The 25,723-nt window shown below is 42.1% G+C and overlaps 1 protein-coding gene across 6 annotated transcripts in view; it reads right to left on the bottom strand.

Annotated features, from left to right (window-relative positions):
- LOC137654749 (calcium channel flower homolog) overlaps nucleotides 1-25,723 on the bottom strand; it is a 65,694-nt gene that overhangs the window by 21,267 nt on the left and 18,704 nt on the right. For all 6 annotated transcript variants that reach the window (XR_011046709.1, XM_068388676.1, XM_068388677.1 and 3 more), the window contains exons 2-4: nucleotides 15,488-15,560; nucleotides 3,121-3,246; nucleotides 1,705-1,812 (exon numbers count right to left, since the gene is read on the bottom strand). Coding sequence is in view for 5 of the 6 variants with exons in the window: in XM_068388676.1 (XP_068244777.1) it covers nucleotides 1,705-1,812; nucleotides 3,121-3,246; nucleotides 15,488-15,560 (307 nt within the window). In the remaining variant the exon portion in view is untranslated. The remainder of the gene's footprint in view (nucleotides 1-1,704; nucleotides 1,813-3,120; nucleotides 3,247-15,487; nucleotides 15,561-25,723) is intronic.

The raw sequence follows: 25,723 nt of genomic DNA, 5'->3' as shown, positions 1-25,723 counted from the left end.
ATGGAGCATGGTTCATGACTCAACCCCTATAGACAACAACTTGCACGAAAGCCTTTTCTGATAGGACAGATTGCACCTTGCAAAATGTTACCTTTTTTTCAGTTTTTGCAACATCAGACCTTGTATGTTATAGCTGTTAAAGGATCATAACTTATGTTATCTTATCTGACTAGCACCATGTTCATGTTTTTTAGGTAATTTTCCCATTACAAATGTTAAATAAAAGTTAGTTAGTTTTGTTCATTTCAAAGCCATAATGAACACTCAGAGAATAAGAAAGTTATAAAAAAAAATAATAAAAGCCTCAACATTTTTGCTTCAGGAGCTTAAATACTTCCACTTCCAAGGCTAATCAAACTATTATTCAAGTAGAATATCTTGCCAAGAGTATGAAACTAGAATATTACAAATTAAAGCTGGCTTGTTCTTCACGGGAAGAAAATATTCCAAAGTGGATTTTCCAGAGGCGATAGTCTCATACATAAGTTACAGTTTTAATTTTAACTTTCATGGAATTTTCTGCTCTTTGCAAGTACCGGTACCTGGCAAATGTTTTCACAGGCCACAGCAGGTTGAAAGATTAAAAAAATATATATAATTTTTAACCCTTTTACCCCCAAAAGGACGTACTGGTACGTTTCACAAAACACATCCCTTTACCCCCATGGACGTATCGGTACGTCATTGCAAAAAACTGCTATTTACAATTTTTTTTTATTTTTTTGATAATTTTTTGAGAAATTTCAGCCATTTCCCAAGAGAATGAGACCAACCTGACCTCTCTATGATGAAAATTAAGGCTGTTAGAGCAATTTGAAAAATATAAACTGCAAAATGTGCTTGAATAAAAAATAACCAGTGGGGGTTAAGGGATGGAAAGTTCTAAATAGCCTGGGGGTAAAAGGGTTAACAATGAAGTATAGTATAACTTTGTCTCTCTGAGTTAAGAATCTATCCAAATTGTAATTTGGGATATGTACAGTAAAATATCCAATCATATTTTATAACCATCCGAGATAAAATGGCGGTAAGGTGGTGGAAAACTTCTCAAGAACAAAGGTCCTGAAACTAAATTCCCTTGACCCAATTAATTGAAGAAAACTGTAACAAACATCTACTGAAAATTATCATGAAAGGCATACCTATCATAGTGCAATATTATGTCCAAATTACTTTTATCCCATTCCTAAGTTTTATTAAACATAGAATACAAAACTTCAAGTATATAATTTTCAACTTAAATGGATGATTTTAAAAATACTTTAAGTATACATTTACATTACATAACTAAAGATGATACATCAAGAATCTTTCATGAAATACTATTTAAGGAAAAACTTAATTTTCTCAACAAATGCTACGTCTCGGCACAAAATTAGATTAGTTTTTCTCAAGTGGATAAAGTAAGTCCTAAATAATTTACTTGTTGAACAACTGGAAATAGTTCCACATACAAGTTATAACACTACTAGATTGAAGTTGAAGTCTTCCTTTCATTTCTCCCATTATTTAGTACTGTACTATACTTTTAAACAATAAAATTTAACCTGCAATAACAAACATTGCCATGTGACCTTTGACTTTCAAGATTATAATAAAGCAAAATAGGATGATAATGTAAAAATCTAATATAATTAGTTAGAGAAGAAGAAGAGTTAATGTTACATATTAATAAAAATAACAAAAAGCTTAACAGTGACTTACTTTCTGCCAAGAGCCATCAAGCCATACAACACCCCCGTCACAAAAATGAGTCCAGATCCGAACACTGTGGATAAGCCTGGGCACATGATGATTGCTGGTAATGATATGCTGTAAGAAGGAGGAGTGTAAAAACTATAAGGAGCTTGATCTAACACTTTTCATATGATAGTTCAACCATTTCAAAATTCACCAATCTTTACACAATTGGTATTGCTCACAAAATAAAAAGATAATTGTTTTACATACATGAAGTAAACTGAATTCTTATACAGTACTTGAATTAAGGAAGAACCTTCCAACGAAATAACAGCTACTTTATAACATACATACATATACCAAGGCACTTCTCCCAATTTTGGGGGGTAGCCGACATCAACAAATGAAACAAAAACAAAAAAGGGACCTCTACTCTCTACGTTCCTCCCAGCCTAACAAGGGACTCAACTGAGTTCAGCTGGTACTGCTAGGGTGCCACAGCCCACCCTCCCCCGTTATCCACCACAGATGAAGCTTCATAATGCTGAATCCCCTACTGCTGCTACCTCCGCGGTCATCTAAGGCATCGGAGGAAGCAGCAGCTACTTTATATACCTAAACAAAATAACTGACAAGCAATGCATCAACCTCACCCCCTCTACATTGCTACACAAAATTCTTTTATCTTTCACTTGTGTTCACATGATGATTCCTTCCTAACCGCATTTTCTCTCTCTCTCCTGTAGCTGCTTCTAGACTTCAATCTATTCTTCTACCAGAATCTACCAAATACTAATCCCAAGACCTTTTCTCCATTGATACAGCACTTTTTGGGTTACCTCCACTATTTAGTGGGTGTTGTATGTAACTTCAAACTGACTTAACCCATCTTTTTACATGAAAATAACCTTTACAAAACTACTTTTACATAATCTCCACTCATGTAACTATCTATAAATAAGGCAAACAATACTTCTCAACTTACCTTTTTACAGCCATTAAAGATCAGCATCCAAATTCATTCCTACAGGAGCTGCTTTCATAATTCTTGCCGGAAGGCTACCTTTTTTTATTAAAATCCCTATACTTTTCTCCACAAAATCATTCTACAGTACTGTCTTCATTGCTTGCTTAACTATATGATTACTTCTTCCCTCACCAAAATATCTACTGCTACAAAACACACAAACAATTTACTATAATATACTGTATGTAATTTATATATAAAAAAGGAAAATCTACCGCAAATACAATGTGAAAGATTCCAAGTTCCTTTCAACATCATTTAGAGAGACTATAAAACCTAAAGCTTAAAATAATCCACAGAAAAGAGAATCAGATTTAACTTTTACACAGGCAATACTTGGCTTAGAAAACTCTCAAATAAGTAAAGAAATTCATGAAAATAAGTGTAAAAAAGGGAAATCTAACTACTCTTACATCACATAAAATGCTGCTTTCTGCCAATGAGGTCGAGTTTCAACCCAATTCGAATATTTTTGAACAAACTCCACAAACATACAACAACACGGCGCTTCAGCAGAGATCACAATGAACGCAGCCATCCTGTAAAAGAAAAGGAGAACATTTATAAATGATCACAGTGATCAGCAATGAGTCATTCAATATTTTATTAGTTTCATTCTAGACTTATGTGTTGAAATACAAAGGAAAAAATCAGCAGTGAAGGAAAAGTAATAAAACAATGAGCTATAAATATAATTTTTCAATTTTATGAATTACAAATTTGAACAAACAGTGGTTAAAACTGAGATACCCCTCCACTGGTTAGGTCTCGATAATAGTTTGCACTTCTAAAAAACCAACACAGCTCATCCATAAAGGCAGTCTTCACAATAATAAAAAATACAGCTATATGAATCTTATGCTTAACTTTGTCTTCTCTCTTCTCAGGAGCTAATGCCATACCTCTGCTGTAGTGAGAAGCAGACACTAATGACACTAGAGCAGGGTAATGGCACTGTACCAACACAACACAAGGAAATAACATCATCTATATACTCTATGGAGCATTGATGCCATGTTCATGCTACAGCACACTGTTGATGGAGCATTTCCAATGAATCTACAAGACACCGCAATGATGAAGCCCCACCAATGAATGGACAGGACACCGCAATGATGAAACACCAACAATGAATCTACAGGACACAGCAATGACGGAGCACTAACAATGAATCTACAGGACAACGCAATGACGGAGCACTAACAATGAATATACAGAACACCGCAATAACTGACGGAGGACTAACAATGAATCCACAGGACACCGCAATGACGGAGCACTAACAATGAATATACAGAACACCGCAATAACTGACGGAGGACTAACAATGAATCCACAGGACACCGCAATGACGGAGCACTAACAATGAATATACAGGACACCGCAATAACTGACGGAGGACTAACAATGAATCCACAGGACACCGCAATGACGGAGCACTACCAATGAATCTACAGGACACCGCAATAACGGAGGACTAACAATGAATCTACAGGACACTGCAATGACGGAGGACTAACAATGAATCTACAGGACACTGCAATAACGGAGGACTAACAATGAATCTACAGGACACCGCAATAACGGAGGACTAACAATGAATCTACAGGACACTGTAATGACGGAGGACTAACAATGAATCTACAGGATACCACAATGACGGAGCACTAACAATGAATCTACACGACACAGCAATGACGGAGGACTAATAATGAATCTACAGGACACTACAATGACGGAGTACTGACAATGAATCTACAGGACACTGCAATAACGGAGGACTAACAATGAATCTACAGGACACTGCAATGACGGAGGACTAACAATGAATCTACACGACACTGCAATGACGGAGCACTAACAATGAATCTACACAACACCGCAATGACGGAGGAATAACAATGAATCTACAGGACACTGCAATGACGGAGGACTAACAATGAATCTACAGGACACCGCAATGACGGAGTACTACCAATGAATCTACAGGACACCTCAATACCGGAGCACTACCAATGAATCTACAGGACACCGCAATGACTGAGATGGCCCTATTTATTACAACAAGGTACTTGGGTTTACTGAGGAAGGGTTATTCAAATATTTGTAAGACAAAATGTAATAGGAAAAAATCTGGAAGTCTATCCACACTAGAGGAGTTTCAGTATGCTGCGATAACAACAAATGGGAAACCACATACTGACTTTTGAAATTAGTATCTTTTTAAAATGTCAAAATCTGATCACCCTTACTGAACTCAGAAGGGATACTTGAACCGTTTCCAAAAATAGATGTTCAAATGTACTTAATTTCCAAACAAAGGTACAAAGAACATGAAACTTTAGGTCCTTAAACCAATTGTTTTGAACATCAAACAAGTCGTCTACTAAGGCACTAAAGGCAAGAGAGTACTCAAGAGGTAGATCAAAATGCTATCCCTGTCTTCAGAAGGTAGCAAAAATACCTATGATCTACAACTATTCCTAAAACAGTATTCAATTAGGTCAAAAGATACAATTGGGAATGTGTGTATCCTCTTAATCTCTTCCATAAATCAGAGACTTCTTAGATTTCCTTGCACGGCCGAATCTTTTACAATAATCTTATGGAAATGAAACAATTCTGACAATGTTGATCTTTAAATCAATTCAATCTCCTTAGTACAGAAATGTAATAATCATAAGCAAAGTTTTGAGGTAAAGCATTTGTCTGATTATCATTTCTAGTTTATTATTTGAATTCACATATATTGTACTTGTAAATGTTCAATAGCAGAGCCTAAAGTTAGTACTTACTAAGAGCTATTCCACACTATGCTTGATGAAACAGACAGCAAAGTGGTCTTCCAATGCAGTGGTGCCCAGGCTTATATTTTAAACTTATGATACCCTCGTCAGTTGTTGTAGAGAGGGGAACAATCGATATGGACAGATAGCAACAAGAAAAATGTGTTGTAGCTGAATTCATGTTATTACTGATGAAAATGGGAAAAAAGGAAAATATAGTGTAAAAAAGGCTTCAATAATAACTAGTTTTTGAAAGCCAGTGACTTGAATTTACACTCCAATACCAATACTTGCATTCAATAACAGAATCCCTCAACTGCTTATTCTTGCAACCATAGCTTTTCATCCCTATAACAAGGATGTTTCCCCAACTACGAAAAATTACTAAGGTTGTTTGTCCATTCCAGTGTTCTGGTGCTAGAGATTAATCTAGATCAGGAATAAGAAATTTAAGAGACAGTAAGTTCCTGTCCAACAAATTAAGATGAGATTCAGCAGCTGAAGACCAAATAGGAGAACAATACTAGAAACAAGGCAGCACGAAAGAATTAAAACTTCTTCAGAATAGATTCGTCACTAAAAACCTTTAAAAACTTTCTCATTATGCCAATTTTTTGTGCAAGTGAAGGTGACAAACCAAATGGGTTTCTCAAAGGTAAATTTACTATAAAAAATCATACCTAAAATTCTAAAAGAGTAATACATAGTTAAAGAAATATTTTCAATGGAGAGATCTGGATGTCGAGGGGCCACTGTCCTCGACCTACTTACAATCATACTTTGAGTTTAGTTAGGGTTCAACTTCATGCCCCATAATTTGCAACATGCACTAATTTTAGCTAGATCTCTATTAAGGGATTTAGCAACCCTAGATCAACATTCAGGAGATGGAATTGATGCAGATAGAGTAGCATTATCTGCATATTCAACAAGCTTGTTTTTTAAGCTTAACCACATTGTCATGTGTTTATAGTATGAAAATCAATGGGCCAAGAAAACTACCATGAGGAACACCAGATGTCACATTCCTATACTCACTATGGTGCCCATCTACAACCACTCTTTGTACAAGCAAAAAATGCAAAGGTGAGACAGGCAAACATATTCCATAAAAGAAACTGGTTACTATAAGGCTTCCCCACCAGTTACAAGGAACTTTTGTCAAGCTTGACTGATATGCATGCATAAAAATTCCAGTATGATAAACTTGGCTTGCATAATTAGTATGCTAACATAAAACCATTACAAACCTAATTAGTTCCAAGAACTTGTTTTCTGGGCTCAACCTGTGTCGCTCCGTGAATTGCTCCTTAAAGCACCATTTCAAAGGTATAAATACTGCTAAATATACCAGAGAAAAAAGTTGCATGGAATGCTAGGAATATATCCAGCTCGCTCACCCCTTAAGGGTGTGTATTAAAACTGGGGCGAGTGATACCACTACCATTGATCCCTTTCCAATTAGACTTCTCCCTCATCAAAATCCCCCGTTACTAAGAGGTGTCGTTCACTACAGCTACTGCCCTCCCCCCCACCACCACCACTACCTAACCTTCTCTCATCATTCCTTGTTAGCACCCGTGAACGTTCGGACGTGTCTTTTTAAGTCTAATTGTTTGCAAGTCGAATTTTATTAACTTTACGCCTAGTGTAGGTCTAACCTGAATCCCATGCCTATGATTTCCAGCTACTAAAGTAGCTGAAATAGATATCAGGTTATTACAAAGGCCATTTTGCTTGCTGTATCAAATGATGTAATATTGATTTTTACAGTATTTCTTTATCTTATCTTTGTTATTTTCAGTTGAATTTGAGTTTGTATTTCCAAGTGTTTGTAAGTTGGATGTTGTAAGTTGAGGACCTAATTACATCACATTCCATAGGTTTTAAAAGTTATTGTGAAATTCCCAAGTTCCTCAGTAAGAGTGTATTCTGGACGCTTGTAAAACTTTCCCAATTACTTGAGAAATCCTTAACCATATAAAATGAAGACACAAAGGAGAGGCAAGAATGACAGAAAATCCTTTTGGGGAAGACAGCAGGGCATATTTTGATCGTTCCATTGGAAAGTGAGAAAATTCATAACAGAAGAAATACTGCAGTGATAATGAGTAGAAACTTAAAAGCGAGGGGATTCACAGTACAGTAGTTAAAGGCGGGATGCCTCTTCTACAAGGGACTTCCCTCGGCTTCAGTTAAATTCCTCTCGTTCATAAGCTTTGTTTAGACCTCTGGCCATTTAATAAACATGTTGAATTATCTTGTGATAACACACGCAGAGGATACATAGATATTTGGTTACATGTTCAATATCAGCAAGAAGTTCTGCCAACATATTTCTGCACTTGCATGGAGGTCAGCAGAATAAGTTTTCCTCCATTCCTTCCCCATCTTTAGATTGTATTTTCTTGGTAATCAAATACCGCAAAAACTTGCCATATTTATTTTCACGAGTAAAAAAAAATACATGAGCAAACAAAAATGCCTCTGGGGAGTATAAAGTCATTTATGGAATTGCTGACAAAGTCCATTCCAATTCAACAACAGTAATTGCAACTGTTCCACAGCTTTCCAAGTGATTTGCTATTTATTTTTCAAATAACTTTTGGAAATAAAAACCATTACACAAAATACACACAAAAATAGTAAGACGGAACAAATGGGAAACATTTGCAAGATACAAATCTCAAAGACATGCAAAAAACAAAAACTTTCTACAACACATTACTTGATCAAAGTTAGAGTTAACAATGAGTAGTACTGTGGTACTTCTCTTCCCTTTTATGCCTGGCCTTTCGTAGCATATCTAGACTTTTTTCTTTCAAGATTTCACTCATTACAAGCATTAAGGTTTCCCAGATTAGTAGGCTTTGAATGAACAAATTTTCACAATAAGTCTTATCAGTTCTTTCACAATATTATTATCATGACAGAACTAACCAATTAAAAATTTCATCAGTGATGATAATATAAATTCACTTAATGTAGGGCAGGACTCCATCTACATGCTCATTATAGGTACATTTTAAAAAGTAAAATTCTGTGAAAAATGATATTTTAATTATAAAATAAATTTTTGAATATACTTACCCGGTGAATATATAATAGCTGCAACTCTGTTGCTCGACAGACACATACATAAAAAACTCGCCAGCGATCGCTATGCAGGTTGCGGGTGTGCCCACCAGCGCCAACTGTCGGCCAGATACCACTCTCGATGTAAACAAAACCTTCAATTTCTTCTCATCCCACTGCGTCTCTATTGGGGAGGAAGGGAGGGTCGTTTAATTTATATATTTACCGGGTAAGTATATTCAAAAATTTATTTTATAATTAAAATATAATTTTTAAATATTTAACTTAGCCGGTGAATATATAATAGCTGATTCACACCCATGGTGGTGGGTAGAGACCAGAGTTAAATATGTTTACATCGTATAAGCTAAGAGTTTTTTCATTTTGAAAGTTATCAATATAACAAAACCAAAATAAAGAGGTACCTGGTAAGGAAGTCGACTTAGACGATTACTCTGCCTTGTAAGTACGTCTTCCTTACGGAGCCCAGCGATCCTCTTAGGATGCTGACAGACTCCCAGGAGCTGAAGTATCAAGGGCTGCAACCCATACAACAGGACCTCATCAAACCCCTAATCTGAGCGCTCTCAAGAAATGACTTTGACCACCCGCCAAATCAACCAGGATGCGAAAGGCTTCTTAGCCTTCCGGACAACCCATAAAAACAACATTAAAACATTTCAAGAGACAGATTAAAAGGATATGGAATTAGGGAATTGTAGTGGTTGAGCCCTCACCCACTACTGCACTCGCTGCTACGAATGGTCCCAGTGTGTAGCAGTTCTCGTAAAGAGTCTGGACACCTTTCAAGTAAAATGACGCGAACACTGACTTGCTTCTCCAATAGGTTGCGTCCATTATACTTTGCAGAGATCTATTTTGCTTAAAGGCCACAGAAGTTGCTACAGCTCTAACCTCGTGCGTCTTAACCTTAAGCAAAGATCGGTCTTCCTCACTCAAGTGTGAATGAGCTTCTCGTATTAACAATCTGATAAAATATGACAAAGCATTCTTTGACATAGGCAAGGATGGTTTCTTAACCGAACACCATAACGCTTCAGATTGGCCTCGTAAAGGTTTAGTACGAGTTAAGTAGAACTTAAGAGCTCTAACAGGGCATAATACTCTTTCTAGTTCATTGCCTACGATCTCCGATAAGCTAGGAATATCGAAAGATTTAGGCCAAGGACGAGAAGGTAGCTCATTTTTGGCTAGGAAACCAAGCTGCAGAGAACAAGTAGCTTTTTCTGACGAAAACCCGAAGTTCTTGCTGAAGGCATGAAGCTCACTGACTCTTTTAGCCGAGGCTAAGCATACCAGGAAAAGAGTCTTAAGAGTGAGATCTTTCAGGGAGGCTGAATGTAAAGGCTCAAACCTGTCTGACATGAGGAATCTTAGGACCACGTCTAAATTCCACCCAGGTGTAGCCAAACGACGTTCCTTAGAGGTCTCAAAAGACTTAAGGAGGTCTTGCAGATCTTTATTGTTGGAAAGATCTAAGCCTCTATGCCGGAAGACCGAGGCCAACATGCTTCTGTAGCCCTTGATAGTGGGAGCTGAAAGGGATCGTACTTTTCTCAGGTATAAGAGAAAATCAGCTATTTGGGCTACAGAGGTACTGGTCGAGGATACGGAAACTGACTTGCACCAGTCTCGGAAGACTTCCCACTTCGATTGGTAAACTCTAATGGTAGACGCTCTCCTTGCTCTGGCAATCGCACTGGCTGCCTCCTTTGAAAAGCCTCTAGCTCTCGAGAGTCTTTCGATAGTCTGAAGGCAGTCAGACGAAGAGCGTGGAAGCTTTGGTGTACCTTCTTTACGTGTGGCTGACGTAGAAGGTCTACTCTTAGAGGAAGACTTCTGGGAACGTCTACCAGCCATCGAAGTACCTCGGTGAACCATTCTCTCGCGGGCCAGAGGGGAGCAACTAACGTCAACCTTGTCCCTTCGTGAGAGGCGAATTTCTGCAGTACCTTGTTGACAATCTTGAATGGTGGGAATGCGTAAAGATCTAGATGTGACCAATCTAGGAGGAAGGCATCTATATGTATTGCTGCTGGGTCTGGGACTGGAGAGCAATAGATTGGAAGCCTCTTGGTCAGCGAGGTTGCAAAGAGATCTATGGTGGGTTGACCCCAAGTCGCCCAAAGTCTCTTGCACACATCCTTGTGGAGGGTCCATTCGGTTGGAATTACCTGACCTTTCCGACTGAGACAATCTGCTAGGACGTTCAAGTCGCCCTGGATGAACCTCGTTACTAGGGAGATGCCTCGATCTTTTGACCAGATGAGCAGGTCCCTTGCGATCTCGTACAGAGTCAGTGAGTGGGTACCTCCCTGTTTGGAAATGTACGCCAAGGCCGTGGTGTTGTCCGAGTTGACCTCCACCACCTTGCCTCGAAGGAGATTCTCGAAGCTTATCAAGGCCAGATGAACTGCCAAAAGCTCCTTGCTGTTGATATGCATGCTCCTCTGACTCGAGTTCCACAGACCTGAGCATTCCCGACCGTCCAGCGTCGCGCCCCAGCCCAAGTCCAATGCGTCCGAGAAGAGAACGTGGTTGGGTTTCTGAACTGCCAGGGGAAGGCCCTCTCGTAGGCTGATATTGTCCTTCCACCAAGTCAGACAAGACTTGATCTTTACGGAAATCGGGATCGAGACCGCCTCTAGCGTCTTGTCCTTTTTCCAGTGAAAAGCCAGGTGGAATTGAAGAGGTCGGAGGTGTAGCCTTCCTAGCGAGACAAATTGCTCCAGGGATGACAGCGTTCCTACCAGACTCATCCAAAGCCTGACTGAGCAGCGTTCTTTCTTCAGCATCTTCTGGATGGAGAGCAGGGCTTGATCTATTCTGGGGGCCGACGGAAAAGCCCGAAAAACTTGACTGTGAATCTCCATCCCTAAATACAGAATAGTTTGGGATGGGACCAGCTGTGACTTTTCCAAGTTGACTAGGAGTCCCAATTCCTTGGTCAGATCTAGAGTCCAATTGAGATCCTTCAGACAGCGATGACTGGAAGAGGCTCTGAGAAGCCAGTCGTCCAAATAAAGGGAGGCTCGGATGTCCGATAAATGGAGGAATTTTGCCACATTCCTCATAAGCCTCGTAAACACGAGAGGAGCTGTGCTTAGGCCAAAGCACAGGGCCCGAAACTGGTACACCACATCGTCGAAGACGAATCTCAGAAAAGGTTGGGAGTCTGAGTGAATGGGGATGTGGAAGTAGGCGTCCCTTAGGTCTAGAGAGACCATCCAGTCTTCCTTTCTGACCGCTGCTAGGACTGACTTTGTGGTCTCCATGGTAAACTTCGTCTTTGTGACAAAGACATTCAGAGCACTGACGTCTAGCACCGGTCTCCAACCTCCTGTCTTCTTTGATACTAGGAAGAGACGGTTGTAAAACCCCGGTGATTGAAGGTCCGAGACTTTGACCACCGCTCCCTTCTCTAGCAAAAGAGACACTTCCAGTTTCAGGGCTTGTCTCTTTTCTTCCTCTCGGTACCTGGGAGAGAGATCGATGGGGGATGTCGCTAGAGGAGGTCTGCGTACAAAAGGGATTTTGTACCCCTCTCTGAGCAACCTCACAGATTGTTGATCTGCGCCTCTCTTCTCCCAGGCTTGCCAGAAGTTCTTGAGTCTGGCACCTACTGCTGTCTGAAGTTGCGGGCAGTCAGACTCTGCCCTTAGAGGACTTGGATCCTTTCCTCTTCCCTCTCTTCCCTTCGGCACGAGCACCTCCCCTGCTGGAGGCTCTGCCACGAAAGGGCGGGATAAACCTGGACGCAGGAGTGTCTATCCTAGGTCTGGCAGACAAGGCAGGCAAAGGGGGAGCTTTGCGAGCCGAGGACGCAACTAGATCGTGGGTGTCCTTCTGCACTAAAGACAAGGCAATTTCCTTAACCAAGACTTCAGGAAACAAGCACTTAGACAAGGGCGCAAAGAGTAGCTCGGATCTTTGGCATGGAGTCACTCCTGCTGACAGAAAAGAGCACAGAGACTCTCGTTTCTTTAGGACTCCGGACGTGAATGAAGCGGCAAGCTCGTTGGACCCATCACGGACGGCCTTGTCCATGCAGGACATAATGAGTAAGGAACATCCCTATCGGCAGAAGAGATTTTCCTACTCAGGGCTCCTAAACACCAGTCCAGGAAGTTAAAGACTTCAAACGCCCTAAATATGCCTTTAAGAAGGTGGTCCAGGTCCGAGGGTGACCAACAAATCTTCGAGCGTCTCATGGCAAGGCGGCGGGGAGAGTCTACAAGACTTGAGAAGTCGCCCTGGGCAGAGGCAGGAACTCCCAAGCCGAGAACTTCTCCCGTGGCATACCAGACGCTCGATCTAGATGAGTTTAGATGGGGGGAAGGCAAATGCTGTCTTCCCTAAACTCCTCTTGGTCTCTAACCAATCGCCTAACATCCGTAAAGCTCTCTTAGATGAGCGAGAGAGAACGAGTTTAGTAAAGGCAGGCATGGTAGTAGGAACGCCTAAGACAAACTCTGACGGCGGCGAACGAGGAGCCACAGAAATAAAGTGGTCAGGGAACAACTCCTTAAACACAGCCATGACTTTTCTAAAGTCCAAGGATGGTTGAACTGCTTTAGGCTCATCAAGTTCTGAAGGCTGATCCTCAGGCTGTGGTTCAGCAACATCCTCATCTGACAGTTCCTCATCCGATAACTGATGAGAAAACGGCAAAGGTGTAGGCAACGTTTGACTCGCAGAGTCCGGTCGCACAGGTGCATACGTGACTGAGCCGGACGCAGCGTCCTGGAACTGCTGAACAGTCTGGGAACTGTCAACAACAACAGGTGCGCGAGGACGCACAGCGTCCACCCGAGACTGTTTAGACCGTCTGGGTTGTGCAGTCAACACCATACCGGGTTGCGGAGGTTGACGCACCACGTCAAAACAAGTCAACTCTGATGGATGATGAACGTCCTGAACGTCACCAATCGCATCAGTGCGTTGCCTACCGTCAACGTGCGGCTGGAAATCCACACTAGGTCGCATCGGTGGAGGTACCACCCCAACTGGTTGACGCGAGAAAGCTACATCCACGTCAACAGGACGCACAACAGAACGCTTGGATGGCTGATGGCCAGTAGGTTCAACGGTAACCTTCTCAGCGTTGTAGTCCTCCATCAAGGACGCAAGCTTAGACTGCATGTCTTGCAGTAACACCCATTTAGGGTCGACGGAAGCTGGTGCGGTAACAGACGGGGTTAGCGAATGAGACGGCACAACTTTGCCTCTCTTAGGCGGCGAGCAGTCATCAGATGACGGCAACGGGTCCGAACTGTCCCAGTGGCTACATCCGGGACGTTGGACTTGTCCTGAAGGGACCGACTTACGCTTTAAAGGTCTGGAGACCTTGGTCCAAGGTTTCTTACGTGAAATACCTTCGGACGACGAGGTAAAAATGGGCTCTCTCGTCTTACTTAGGTAGGGGCGATCTTGGAGAGATACGCCTGATACCTTGGAGGGAACGTCTGTTCGCTGATCAAGGCCTCTCGAACCCATGAGTCGTACGACATTGCTTCTCCCCTGGGCTTGGGAGCTTGCAAGAGGTCCCGGACTAGGAGGACGACAGGCACGAACAGACGAACCCTCGAGCCAACACTGTTCACAACACTTTGCGTAACACTAGGCACTTTGACACTATCCTTCGTGGCACTTTGGCACTTGAGTTCCTTTACGTCCGCCATGAGTTGATTTCAGTCACTTGCTAAAGCCTCAACTCTCTCCCCCAAGGCATGAATAGCACGCATCATGTCTGCCATCGACGGTTCCTGAGTGCTAGGAGGAGGGTTAGGAACAACCACTACAGGGGAAGGAATAGGTTCAGGGGCATGTGGAGAGGAAAAATCTACCGACCTAGAAGAACTTCTCTCTCTAGTCTGCGTGTATATTTATCAAATTCGATAAAATCGAATTCCGAAAGGCCCACGCATTCCTCACACCGATCTTCCAATTGACAGGTTTTACCCCAACAATTGGAACAAACAGTGTGAGGGTCGAGAGAAGCCTTTGGAAGACGCCTATGACAGTCCATAGCATTGCACTTTCGAAACTTGGGAACTTGAGAAGGGTCAGCCAATTTGAATTAGTCAAGGGAAAATTCCAAAAACGATCTAAGTCATCAACAATTAATCCGATTCAAAAAAGAGTTCAAGGATTTATTTGAAGAAAAACACCTGTACTGCGAAAGCTCAAACCAAATTAAAGTACTTCACCAAATATGATGGGAAAAACTCCAGGTTCAACAGCGAGTAAAGTACGTCTTGTCGACACGTCGACAGAGAAGAAATTGAAGGTTTTTTTACATCGAGAGTGGTATCTGGCCGACAGTTGGCGCTGGTGGGCACACCCGCAACCTGCATAGCGATCGCTGGCGAGTTTTTTATGTATGTGTCTGTCGAGCAACAGAGTTGCAGCTATTATATAATCACCGGCTAAGTTAAATATTTAAAACGTAGGGTTTAAAACTTCTAAGGACCTTGAATGAATTTTGTACAGTACAAGACCAGTCATTATACAAACTACCCCAGTAACAAACTCATAAGCAATATTCTATCAGCATTATAACTATAAGAAGATTCTAAGGAAAGTTCAAGAGTACTGTAGTCTATTCTTGTAAGAGATGATAACTGGGGTATGGCAAATTTTAAGAAATTGTACAGCTAGACGAGATGAAGCAATAGGAGGTTACTACTGGAGCTAGACAAAGTTTGAGAAGTTGTACCGCTAGAAGAAAAGGGACAAAGAATAACTGATAAATGGGAAAGAAGCTGGGGTTGAAGAATTATACAACACTAAAGAATGTTTAGTACCAAAATGTGAACTGCACAAGGATAACTAGACGTAATATGCCTCTACGATAATATCATATCGACTCGGTAACATTAAATTATCGTATACTTACATTTGCCATATACCAGCAACAATACATAAGGGGTAGACTGTGATACAGTTGAAAACACCAAGACATAAGGCAACTGAAAATCAAGAGGAGGTTGAATTAATGCAACCATATTATTGATAATGTTATCAAAGAATAAAAAGAATAGACAGCTATGTATAAAACAACTTCATGCTTAGAAAGTCACATTTATAGAATTCAAACTGTTCAAACTCAATGAAAACTAACTGCAAGTTAAAAGATTCATAAATTGCTTGAAATCTGAAGTCACAGTAAGAAATGCAATACAATCATAATCTAAAATAAAACTGATTACAGTATATCTAAAATACATAACTATTCTGCATAACAAAAAATTACACAATTAGTTTGAAAAATGAATAAATAGCTAAAACCAGAAAGCTCAAACCATGAATCTGATGCATTTTTAGAAACCTTGAAAAACTAAAATCACCAAATATTCTGTACGTATCTCCTCTTTACACCATCAAAATCACAATTTCTTCCAAGTACTTGTACAGTAATTAGTATTTTTCCCAACTATAAAAATCTGAGTCCTTTAATAAGAATATGCTTTTAGCAAAAATGGAACTTGCCAGTTAAAACTTATATCAAGGTGTCAGTAGTTCTGGGTGGGTAACTGGGGATGGGGGAGAGTACCCTCTTCCCTACCAGCTCACTGAGTAGCCACTCTGACCTTCACTAGGACTTGAGGCAGGAAGTGTAATTCAAAAGACAGCTTTGAATGGTTAGGAAAAATACAAATTATTTTTAAGAATTTGTAACTTGTTCCTACACAGATACAAGCCTTCGTCCTACAATAGGAGAGTTATTCTTAGGAAGGAGAAAGCTCCTGTAACCCAAATTCACCCCTACAACCTGAAATTTACAGGTGACAGACTAGGCTTCTGTCATCTAGACAGTCATGGAAGAACCTACATCCCTATGGGATATGATGTTTAAATCATAATGCTAAAGTAAAGTGATAGGTTAAAATTACTGCCCATATTCCCCTCATCATAAGTATGAGGGAAAACACTGCTATCCTAACCTAAATAGAAGAGTTACTTGGTATGGTAGATAACCTGCATTAACTTCCATTGGAGCGATACACCCATTTTGAATCACCTCGTCCCCATGAGAGGGGCCAGAAAAGTTAAGAGCAGCCAGTAATTCTACCTTTTTATGCCAGACTTGTATCCCTAAAGACCCACCCATTTTCAACCACTTTGTCCCCATGAGAGGGGCCAAAAAAGTTAAGAGGAGCCAGTCATTCTACCTTTTTATGCTAGACTTGTATCCCCAGACATATCCATTTTCAACCACTTCGTCCCCATGAGAAGGGCCAGAAAAGTCAGTCATTCTACTTTTTTAAGGTAGACTTTTATCCTCGAAGACATATCCATTTTCAACCACTTCGTTCCCATGAGAGGGGCCAGGAAAGTTAAGAGCTAGTCATTCTACCTTTTTATGCTAGACTTGTATCCTCAAAGACATATCCATTTTCAACCACTATGTCCTCATGAGACGGGCCAGGAGAGTTAAGAAGCGCCATTCATCCTACCTTTTTATGCTAGACTTGTATCCCCAAAGACATATCCATTTTCAACCACTTTGTCCCCATGAGAGGGGCCAGGAAAATTAAGAAGAGCCAGTCATTCTACCTTTTAATGCTAGACTTGTATCCAAAAAGGGGAAAAAAAGGCTTAAGGCTTAAGTACTACAGAAAATATGTTGAATGACTTGTGGGTGCATTTCCATAAATGGTGGGCTGTACAGGTTGTCTGGCATTTCCAGACTCCTACCTTCAGGATTGGCACACGTGCATATGCAGGTTCTTCTAATTCCCCTGCTGCCTATTTGTCTTGCAAAGCTGGAGGGAGATTGTGTTTCTACAGATATTCACAAGCCTACAGAAGCTGATGAGATTCTGTAGCCATGGTCTGAAGAGTTGAGTCCAATTCAGGTAGCATTTTAGTGTCCTCACAGGACAAAGAGGTAATCATCCTGATTAATGGTTTCTTACCTAGGAGATATAGATCGATTCACACCTCATCACTTATGGCCAGGGTATGAGTTTTAGCAACTAACTCAGGAGCAAAAAAAATAAAAATGACTACATTAGATGTAATACGTCACATAACTCGCCTACCCTTTTAGTCGAGGCCAGGGCATGTAAGAACACCGTTTTAAGCGTCGAAATCCTTGACGGATGCCTGATTTAAAGGTTTGTAAGAGGCCCTCCTCAGACTCAAGTACTCTGATGTTCCATGTGGGTGGCTTGAGGTTTCTCAGTGAGCAAAACTGCTCAAAGCTCTTCACGGGCATCAAAAATTCCCACAAAGAGGAAATTTCTACGCCCTTCAACCTAAAGACTTGGCTCAAGGCTGAGAGATAGTCTTTCACCATTGAGACTGAAAAGAGCTTCTCTCTCCACAGGAAAATAAGGATGTCTGCTATCAGCTGAAAAATGTTATTTTCATTAGTAAAATAAATTTTTGAATATACTTACCCGATAATCATGTAGCTGTCAACTCTGTTGCCCGACAGAATTCTACGGAGGGATACGCCAGCTATCACAATACTAGAAGGGGGTGTTCTTACCAGCGCCACCTGTGGCCAGGTACTCAAGTACTTCTTGTTGACACCTCCTCAATTATTCCTCGGTCCCACTGGTTCTCTATGGGGAGGAAGGGAGGGTCAATTAAATCATGATTATCGGGTAAGTATATTCAAAAATTTATTTTACTAATGAAAATAACATTTTTCAATATTAAACTTACCCGATAATCATGTAGCTGATTCACACCCAGGGGGGTGGGTGAAAACCAGTGTACAAGATTAAAGGATAGCTAAGTATCCCATATTTCATATAACAGTTATCTCAAATAACAATGAAATAATAAGTACCTGGTAAGGAAGTCGAATTGAACCGTTACTCTGTCTCTTTTTTAAGTTCGTCTTCCTTACTGAGCGCAGCGTTCCTCTTGGAGGCTGAATCAACCCAAAGGTGCTAAAGTATACAGGGCTGCAACCCATACTAAAGGACCTCATCACAACCTTTAACCTCGGCGCTTCTCAAGAAAGAATTGACCACCCGCCAAATCAACAAGGATGTGGAAGGCTTCTTAGCCGACCGAACAACCCATAAAAAGTATTCAAGAGAAAGGTTAAAAAGTTATGGAATTATGGGAATGTAGTGGCTGAGCCCTCGCCTACTACTGCATTCGTTGCTACGAATGGACCCAGGGTGTAGCAGTACTCGTAAAGAGACTGGACATCTTTGAGATAGAATGATGCGAACACTGACTTGCTTCTCCAATAGGTTGCATCCATAACACTCTGCAGAGAACGGTTCTGTTTGAAGGCCACTGAAGTAGCCACAGCTCTCACTTCATGTGTCCTTACCTTCAGCAAAGCAAGGTCTTCTTCCTTCAGATGAGAATTTGCTTCTCTAATCAGAAGCCTGATGAAGTAAGAAACTGAGTTCTTAGACATTGGTAGAGAAGGCTTCTTGATAGCACACCATAAGGCTTCTGATTGTCCTCGTAATGGTTTTGACCTTCTTAAATAGTACTTAAGAGCTCTAACAGGGCAAAGTACTCTCTCTAGTTCGTTCCCCACCATGTTGGACAGGCTTGGGATCTCGAACGACTTAGGGCAAGGACGGGAAGGAAGCTCGTTTTAGCCAAAAAAACCGAGCCGCAAGGAACATGTAGCCGTTTCAGATGTGAAACCTATGTTCCTGCTGAAGGTGTGGATCTCACTTACTCTTTTACCTGTTGCTAAGCACACGAGGAAAAGAGTTTCTAATGTGAGGTCCTTAAAAGAGGCTGATTGGAACGGTTCAAATCCTGATGACATTAGGAACCTTAGGACCACGTCTAGATTCCAGCCTGGAGTGGACAACCGACGTTCCTTTGAGGTCTCAAAAGACCTAAGGAGGTCCTGTAGATCTTTGTTGGAGGAAAGATCCAAGCCTCTGTGGCGGAAAACCGCTGCCAACATACTTCTGTAACCCTTGATCGTAGGAGCTGATAGGGATTTTACGTTCCTTAGATGTAACAGGAAGTCAGCAATCTGGGTTACAGTGGTACTGGTTGAGGAAAACTGCATTGGCCTTGCACCAGCTTCGGAAGACTTCTCATTAAGACTGATAGACTCTGAGAGTGGATGTCGTCCTTGCTCTGGCAATCGTTCTGGCTGCCTCCTTCGAAAAGCCTCTAGTTCTTGAGAGACTTTCGATAGTCTGAAGGCAGTCAGACGAAGAGCGTGGAGGTTTGGGTGTACCTTCTTTACGTGAGGTTGACGCAGAAGGTCCACTCTAGGAGGAAGAGTCCTGGGAACGTCGACCAGCCATTGCAGTACCTCGGTGAACCCTTCTCTCGCGGGTCAGAGGGGAGCAACCAACGTCAACCGTGTCCCTTTGTGAGAGGCGAACTTCTGAAGTACCCTGTTGACAATCTTGAACGGCGGGAATGCATACAGGTTGAGATGGGACCAATCCAGCAGAAAGGCATCCACGCGAACTGCTGCTGGGTCTGGAATCGGAGAACAATACAAGAGGAGCTTCTTGGTCATCGAGGTAGCGAATAGAACTATGGTTGGCAGACCCCACAGGGCCCAAAGTCTGCTGCAAACAATCTTGTGAAGGGTCCACTCTGTGGGGAAGACCTGACCCTTACGGCTGAGGCGATCTGCCATGACATTCATATCGCCCTGAATGAGCCTCGTTACCAGCGTGAGCTTTCGATCTTTGACCAAATGAGGAGGTCCCTTGCGATCTTGAACAACTTCCTCGAATGAGTCCCTCTCTGCTTGGAGATGTAAGCCAAGGCTGTGGTGTAGTCGGAGTTCACCTCCACCACCTTGTTAAGCTGGAGGGACTTGAAGTTTATCAAGGCCAGATGAACTGCCAACAACTCCTTGCAATAGATGTGAAGTGTCCTTTGCTCCTGATTCCATGTTCCCGAGCATTCCTGTCCGTCCAGTGTCGCACCCCAGCCCGTGTCCGATGCGTCCGAGAAGAGACGGTGGTCGGGGGTCTGAACAGCCAAAGGTAGACCTTCCTTGAGAAGAATGCTGTTCTTCCACCACGTTAGAGTAGACCTCATCTCTTCGGAAACAGGAACTGAGCCCGTCTCTAGCGTCATGTCCTTTATCCAGTGAGCAGCTAGATGATACTGAAGGGGGCGGAGGTGGAGTCTCCCTAACTCGATGAACAGGGCCAGCGATGAAAGTGTCCCTGTTAGACTCATCCCCTGCCTGACTAAGCATCGGTTCCTTCTCAGCATGCTCTGGATGCATTCTAGGGCTTGGAAGATCCTTGGGGCCGACGGACAAGTCCGAAAAACTCGACTCTGAAGATCCATACCCAAGGAAACAATGGTCTGGGATGGAACGAGCTGAGACTCCTCAAAATTGACCAGGAGGCCCAGTTCCTTGGTCAGATCCATAGTCCATTTGAAAATCTCCAGACAGCGACGACTTGTGGGAGCTCTTAAAAGCCAGTCGTCTGACGGAGCCGGACACAAGATCATGATACTGCTGCACAGTCTGTAAACTGACAATCATGGGCAAGCGAGGAAGTACAGTGACAACCCGAATCTGTCTAGACTATCTGGGTCGTACAGACAACTCCTTAACGGGTTGCTGAGGTTGCCGCACTGCGTCACAACAAGTCCCTTCTGTTGGTTGTTGAACGTCTTCCCCGTGACACATTGACTCCGTAAACAAAAATCCTCTAACAAGGACTAAGCTTGGACTGCATGTCATGCAACACAGCTCAAGGTCTATGGGAGCAGGTGTGGTAACAGACGGGATTAGCGGCTGAAGTGGAACCATTACCTTCCCTGTAAGCATGTTATGCTTAAATAAAAGTCCATAAGAGGTTATGCAGCTAAAGGCTCCCTCCAAATGACAGAGTCCTCAAGGGAATATCAGAAGGAGGGAGAAAAGAACTTTCTCATCTACAGGGACCTTATCCTAGAAAAGCTAAGTTCTCTGAGTGAGGGTTCACTGGTGCAAAAGCAGCAGACTAGAAGGCAACGTTATGAAACTGCTTGACAGTCTAGTGAGTTGGCAACAACCCAAGATATGTTGAGAAGCATGCGGTAAGGTATGCAGAGCATGATGAATGCAGAGTATGCTGTATGCAGAGCATGCTGTAAGTAGAGCATGTTGTATGCAGAGCATGCTGAATGCAGAGCATGCTGTATGCAGAGCATGTTGTATGCAGAGCATGCTGAATGCAGAGCATGCTGAATGCTGAGCATGTAGAAAGCAGAGCCTGCTGTAAGGAAAGCAGAACGTGTGCATGGCGTTTAACATTTCTCAGAAATTCCATGACCAGTGCTAGAGTGCTTTATGCATGCTTGCATGGGGTTTAAAAATCAACATAATGTTTACCTTACATTCATAACTCATGATTCATATTTTTGCCATGGTTTGAAATGGAGGTAAGGTATGCTGAACAGCAGAGTCAGAACGAGCTGGAACAACAACAGTGGAAGGTGCAGAAAGTTCCTGTTCCTGTGGTATGAGTGGAGCGTGAAGAGACCGAGGTTGTGCAGAACAAGGTAAAGTTCCCGCAAGCAGAGGTGTCTGAGGCGCAGGATCAGGGTGCACGGGTTGAGTTCGGTGCAGCAGCTGAGGAGACTGACTCACAGGTGGAAGAGGTTGTACCTCCACCGAGAGTTGCACCACCGGTGGAGCAGCCAGGGGAGGAGGAGGAAGAGTGTGGTAATCCTCCTGATCCCAAACCGAAGGTTGCCTTAAAGAAGGCTGAGGCTGAACAACACTGGGAACAGCGAACACAGAAAGAGGTTCAACATCGTACGCCTGGCAGATGGTGCTGCGACTGGGTGCAGCGAGTGCAGGCGGGTAGAGCACAGGCTGAACGGGTGCAGGGGAGGTGCAACACTCTCAGCCCGACACTCACACAACAGGTCCGAAAGCTGTGCTTGCATGGACTGTAGTAGAGTCCACAACATCGTACGCCTGGCAGAAGGTGCTGTGCCTGGGTGCAGCGAGTGCAGGCGGGTGCAGCACAGGCTGAACGGGTGCAGCCGGTTGGTGCACCACCGGTGCAGGCGGGTGCAGCACTGGCTGAACGGGTGCAGCCGGTTGGTGCACCACCGGTGCAGGCGGGTGCAGCACAGGCTGAACGGGTGCAGGCGGTTGGTGCACCACCGGTGCAGGAGGAGGAGGAGGTGCAACACTCTCAGCACGACACTCACGCATCAGGTCCGAAAGCTGTGCTTGCATGGACTGTAGTAGAGTCCACAACATCGTACGCCTGGCAGGTGGTACTGCGATCAGGCGGAGCGAGCATAGGGGGGGGGGAGTGTAGGCGCACTCTCAGCCCGACAAACTGATGACTGAGGAGAGTCAGAGCTAACCCAATGACTGCATCCGGGTTGTTGAACTTTACTTCGTACGTCTGGCATAGGTCTGGACTTTACGTTTAAGAGGTCTTGAGACCTGAGACCAGCGTAACTCTGCCTTTATTTTCTCCTCTAAATCTCTTCTGCAGACGAGCAAAATAAGGGCTCAATCGTCTGCGGGTGGGAGTGACGGTCTCGGTAAGACACGCCCACAACCACCGAGGATACTTCTGTGCGCCGATCAAGGCCTGCCGAACCCTTATGCCCTTCGACATTGCTTCTCCCCTGGGCTTGGGAGCTTGCAAGAGGTCCCGGACTGGGAGGACGACTGGCGCGCACAAAAGTACCCTCACGCATAACACTGACATATTTTGCACTAATCACTTATCACTTTGATTTCTGTTTGCACTTATTTCACTGAACTCGAAACTTTAAGTGGTTTGTACCTGAAACACGCAATTCTATCCTTCTCAAAAGTTAGTAATTGCGAAAACAGAATTACAATGTAACAGAAAAATCTAATGAAAGAAAATTCAGTGGCTGGAAAGAGACTAAACACTAGATCACTCTAGAAACGTTTAGTTTCTTCCCCTAAAGAGACTAGGGATAAGAGCAAAACGATAACGACGTTACTCGTACGCCTGGCAGGCTTGAGGGAAACGTTTATCCTCTTTCTCCCTCCGTCTCTATCTCTCTCTCTCTCTCTCTCTCTCTCTTGACTTAGAACCTGAGAGAAGAGCCCAATCATATATATCGTTAAAACATATTATTGTTAAAGGAAAAAAACTGAAATATTTCCCAAAAAGAAAAGTTCCTTATTAGGATCAAAACCATTAAGTTAAGAAAGAATGAACAAAACGCTAGACACGGTTACTCTTACTGCAATGTGAAACCGTGAACATTCTTTCTCTATCGTAACGATAGAGTGCAAGTTGAAACGTTTACAACTGCCGAGACAAACAAAACGTTAGTTCAACTTTGAAAAAGTACGAGACTATCAAAGAAATTCTTTCAAAGACCTTAAAATAGCATAATATGTTAACAGGTAAAACCGAAATGACGGGCTCACGATAATTAACTTCGGTACCAAGAAAAGACCGCCTACTATTAGGAAGGTCGAATATAAACAAATATAAAAATTAATTTTAATAAGTTTATAATAAAAGGAAGTTAATCGAAGAGGCCTATAAGAGGCGGAGAGATATAAAATAAATCTATAACTTTTGTTAAGCAAAATTAAGAAAGAGAGTCTATACTCTCTTAGACACCAACACTTCCGTCTAAGGGAAGGGTCGGCCATTGAAAGGTGAACGAGAGTTCATACTCTCTTCGTCACCAAAATTAATCAAATTAATTCCAAAAGCTAACTAAGCTAAAATAGAAGTTTCCAGTAAAGCGACAGCCGAAATCAAAGAGAAATACTTCACCAAAGTCGTGAAAATACTCCAAGAACATAAGCGTATCCCAGAACGTCTTGCCGGAAGCACGACAGAGGAATAATTGAGGAGGTGTCAACAAGAAGTACTTGAGTACCTGGCCACAGGTGGCGCTGGTAAGAACACCCCCTTCTAGTATTGTGATAGCTGGCGTATCCCTCCGTAGAATTCTGTCGGGCAACAGAGTTGACAGCTACATGATTATCGGGTAAGTTTAATATTGAAAAAAGCATCTGACTGGAGAAGTACTCCTCCTACTTCCCCATTCGAAGAAGGCGACTGTATTATTATTACTAGGTAAGCTATAACCCTAATCAGAAAAGCAAGATGATATAAGCCAAGGGCTCCCAACATGGAAAAATAGCCCAGTAAGGAAAGGAAATAAACTATATGACGAGGTACCGAATAATAAACAAAATATCTTAGGTTCACTAACAACATTAAAATATATCTCTCATACATAAATGATGACTAGTAACTTATGTCTGCCAACAACACAAAAAAAATTTGTTGTGAATTTGAACTTCAGAAATTCCACCAATTCAACTGCCTGATTAGGAAGATAATTCCACAATCTGGTCACAGCTGCAATAAAACTTCTAGAATATTGATTGTGACGAGTCTTATGGTGGAGAAGACAAGACTATTATAATTGACTGTATACCTAATATTACGTACAGGATGTTACAGTTTGTGAAGATATGAATGCAAAGAATGGTCAGAATTATGAAAAATCTTGTGTGCAACATACAACTATCTGAATGACAGTGCCATATATTGATATACAGAGCAGGAATAAGAAATTTAATAGACTGCAAGCTTTTTTCTAACAAATTAAGATCAGAATCAGCAGCTGAAAACCAAACTGGAGGAAAAAAATATTTTCATAAAATAAATTTTTGAACATACAGTACTTACCCGGTGGTTATATAAAAATAGCTTTAGTCTCTGACGTCCGGCAGAAATTCAAAACTCGCGGCAATCGCAGATAGAGTAGCCAGGTGTACACCAGCGCCCTTACGCGAGATACACAGAACCATTCCATAATTTCTCAGATCTTCCATGCCCATAGGTCTCTAGAGGGGAGGAATAAAGTTTATATAACCACCAGGTAAGTATGTTCAAAAATTTATTTTATTATGAAAATATAATTTTTAAACATTAAACTTACCCGGTGGTTATATAAAAATAGCTGATTGACACCCTCGGTGGAGGTTTAGAGACAGCCAACATTGTTGGAATATTACTTAAGAGTTAATAAAAACAACCTTAAGGGTTCGTACCTGATAAGGAAGCTGACTTCAATGATTCTCTGCCTCATTATGTCCGCTTTCCTTATGAGATCCAGCGATCCACCCAGGGGGCTGAAAACCTCTAGGAGCTGTCAAACTGGTGTAAATACCTCTATGTTGACAGGA

This window comes from Palaemon carinicauda, chromosome 15 (genome assembly GCF_036898095.1).
Source record: "Palaemon carinicauda isolate YSFRI2023 chromosome 15, ASM3689809v2, whole genome shotgun sequence".
Classification (NCBI taxonomy): Eukaryota; Metazoa; Arthropoda; class Malacostraca; order Decapoda; family Palaemonidae; genus Palaemon; species Palaemon carinicauda.
The sequence above is the reverse complement of the archived record's forward strand: the minus strand, read 5'-3'. Positions and strand labels throughout refer to the sequence as shown.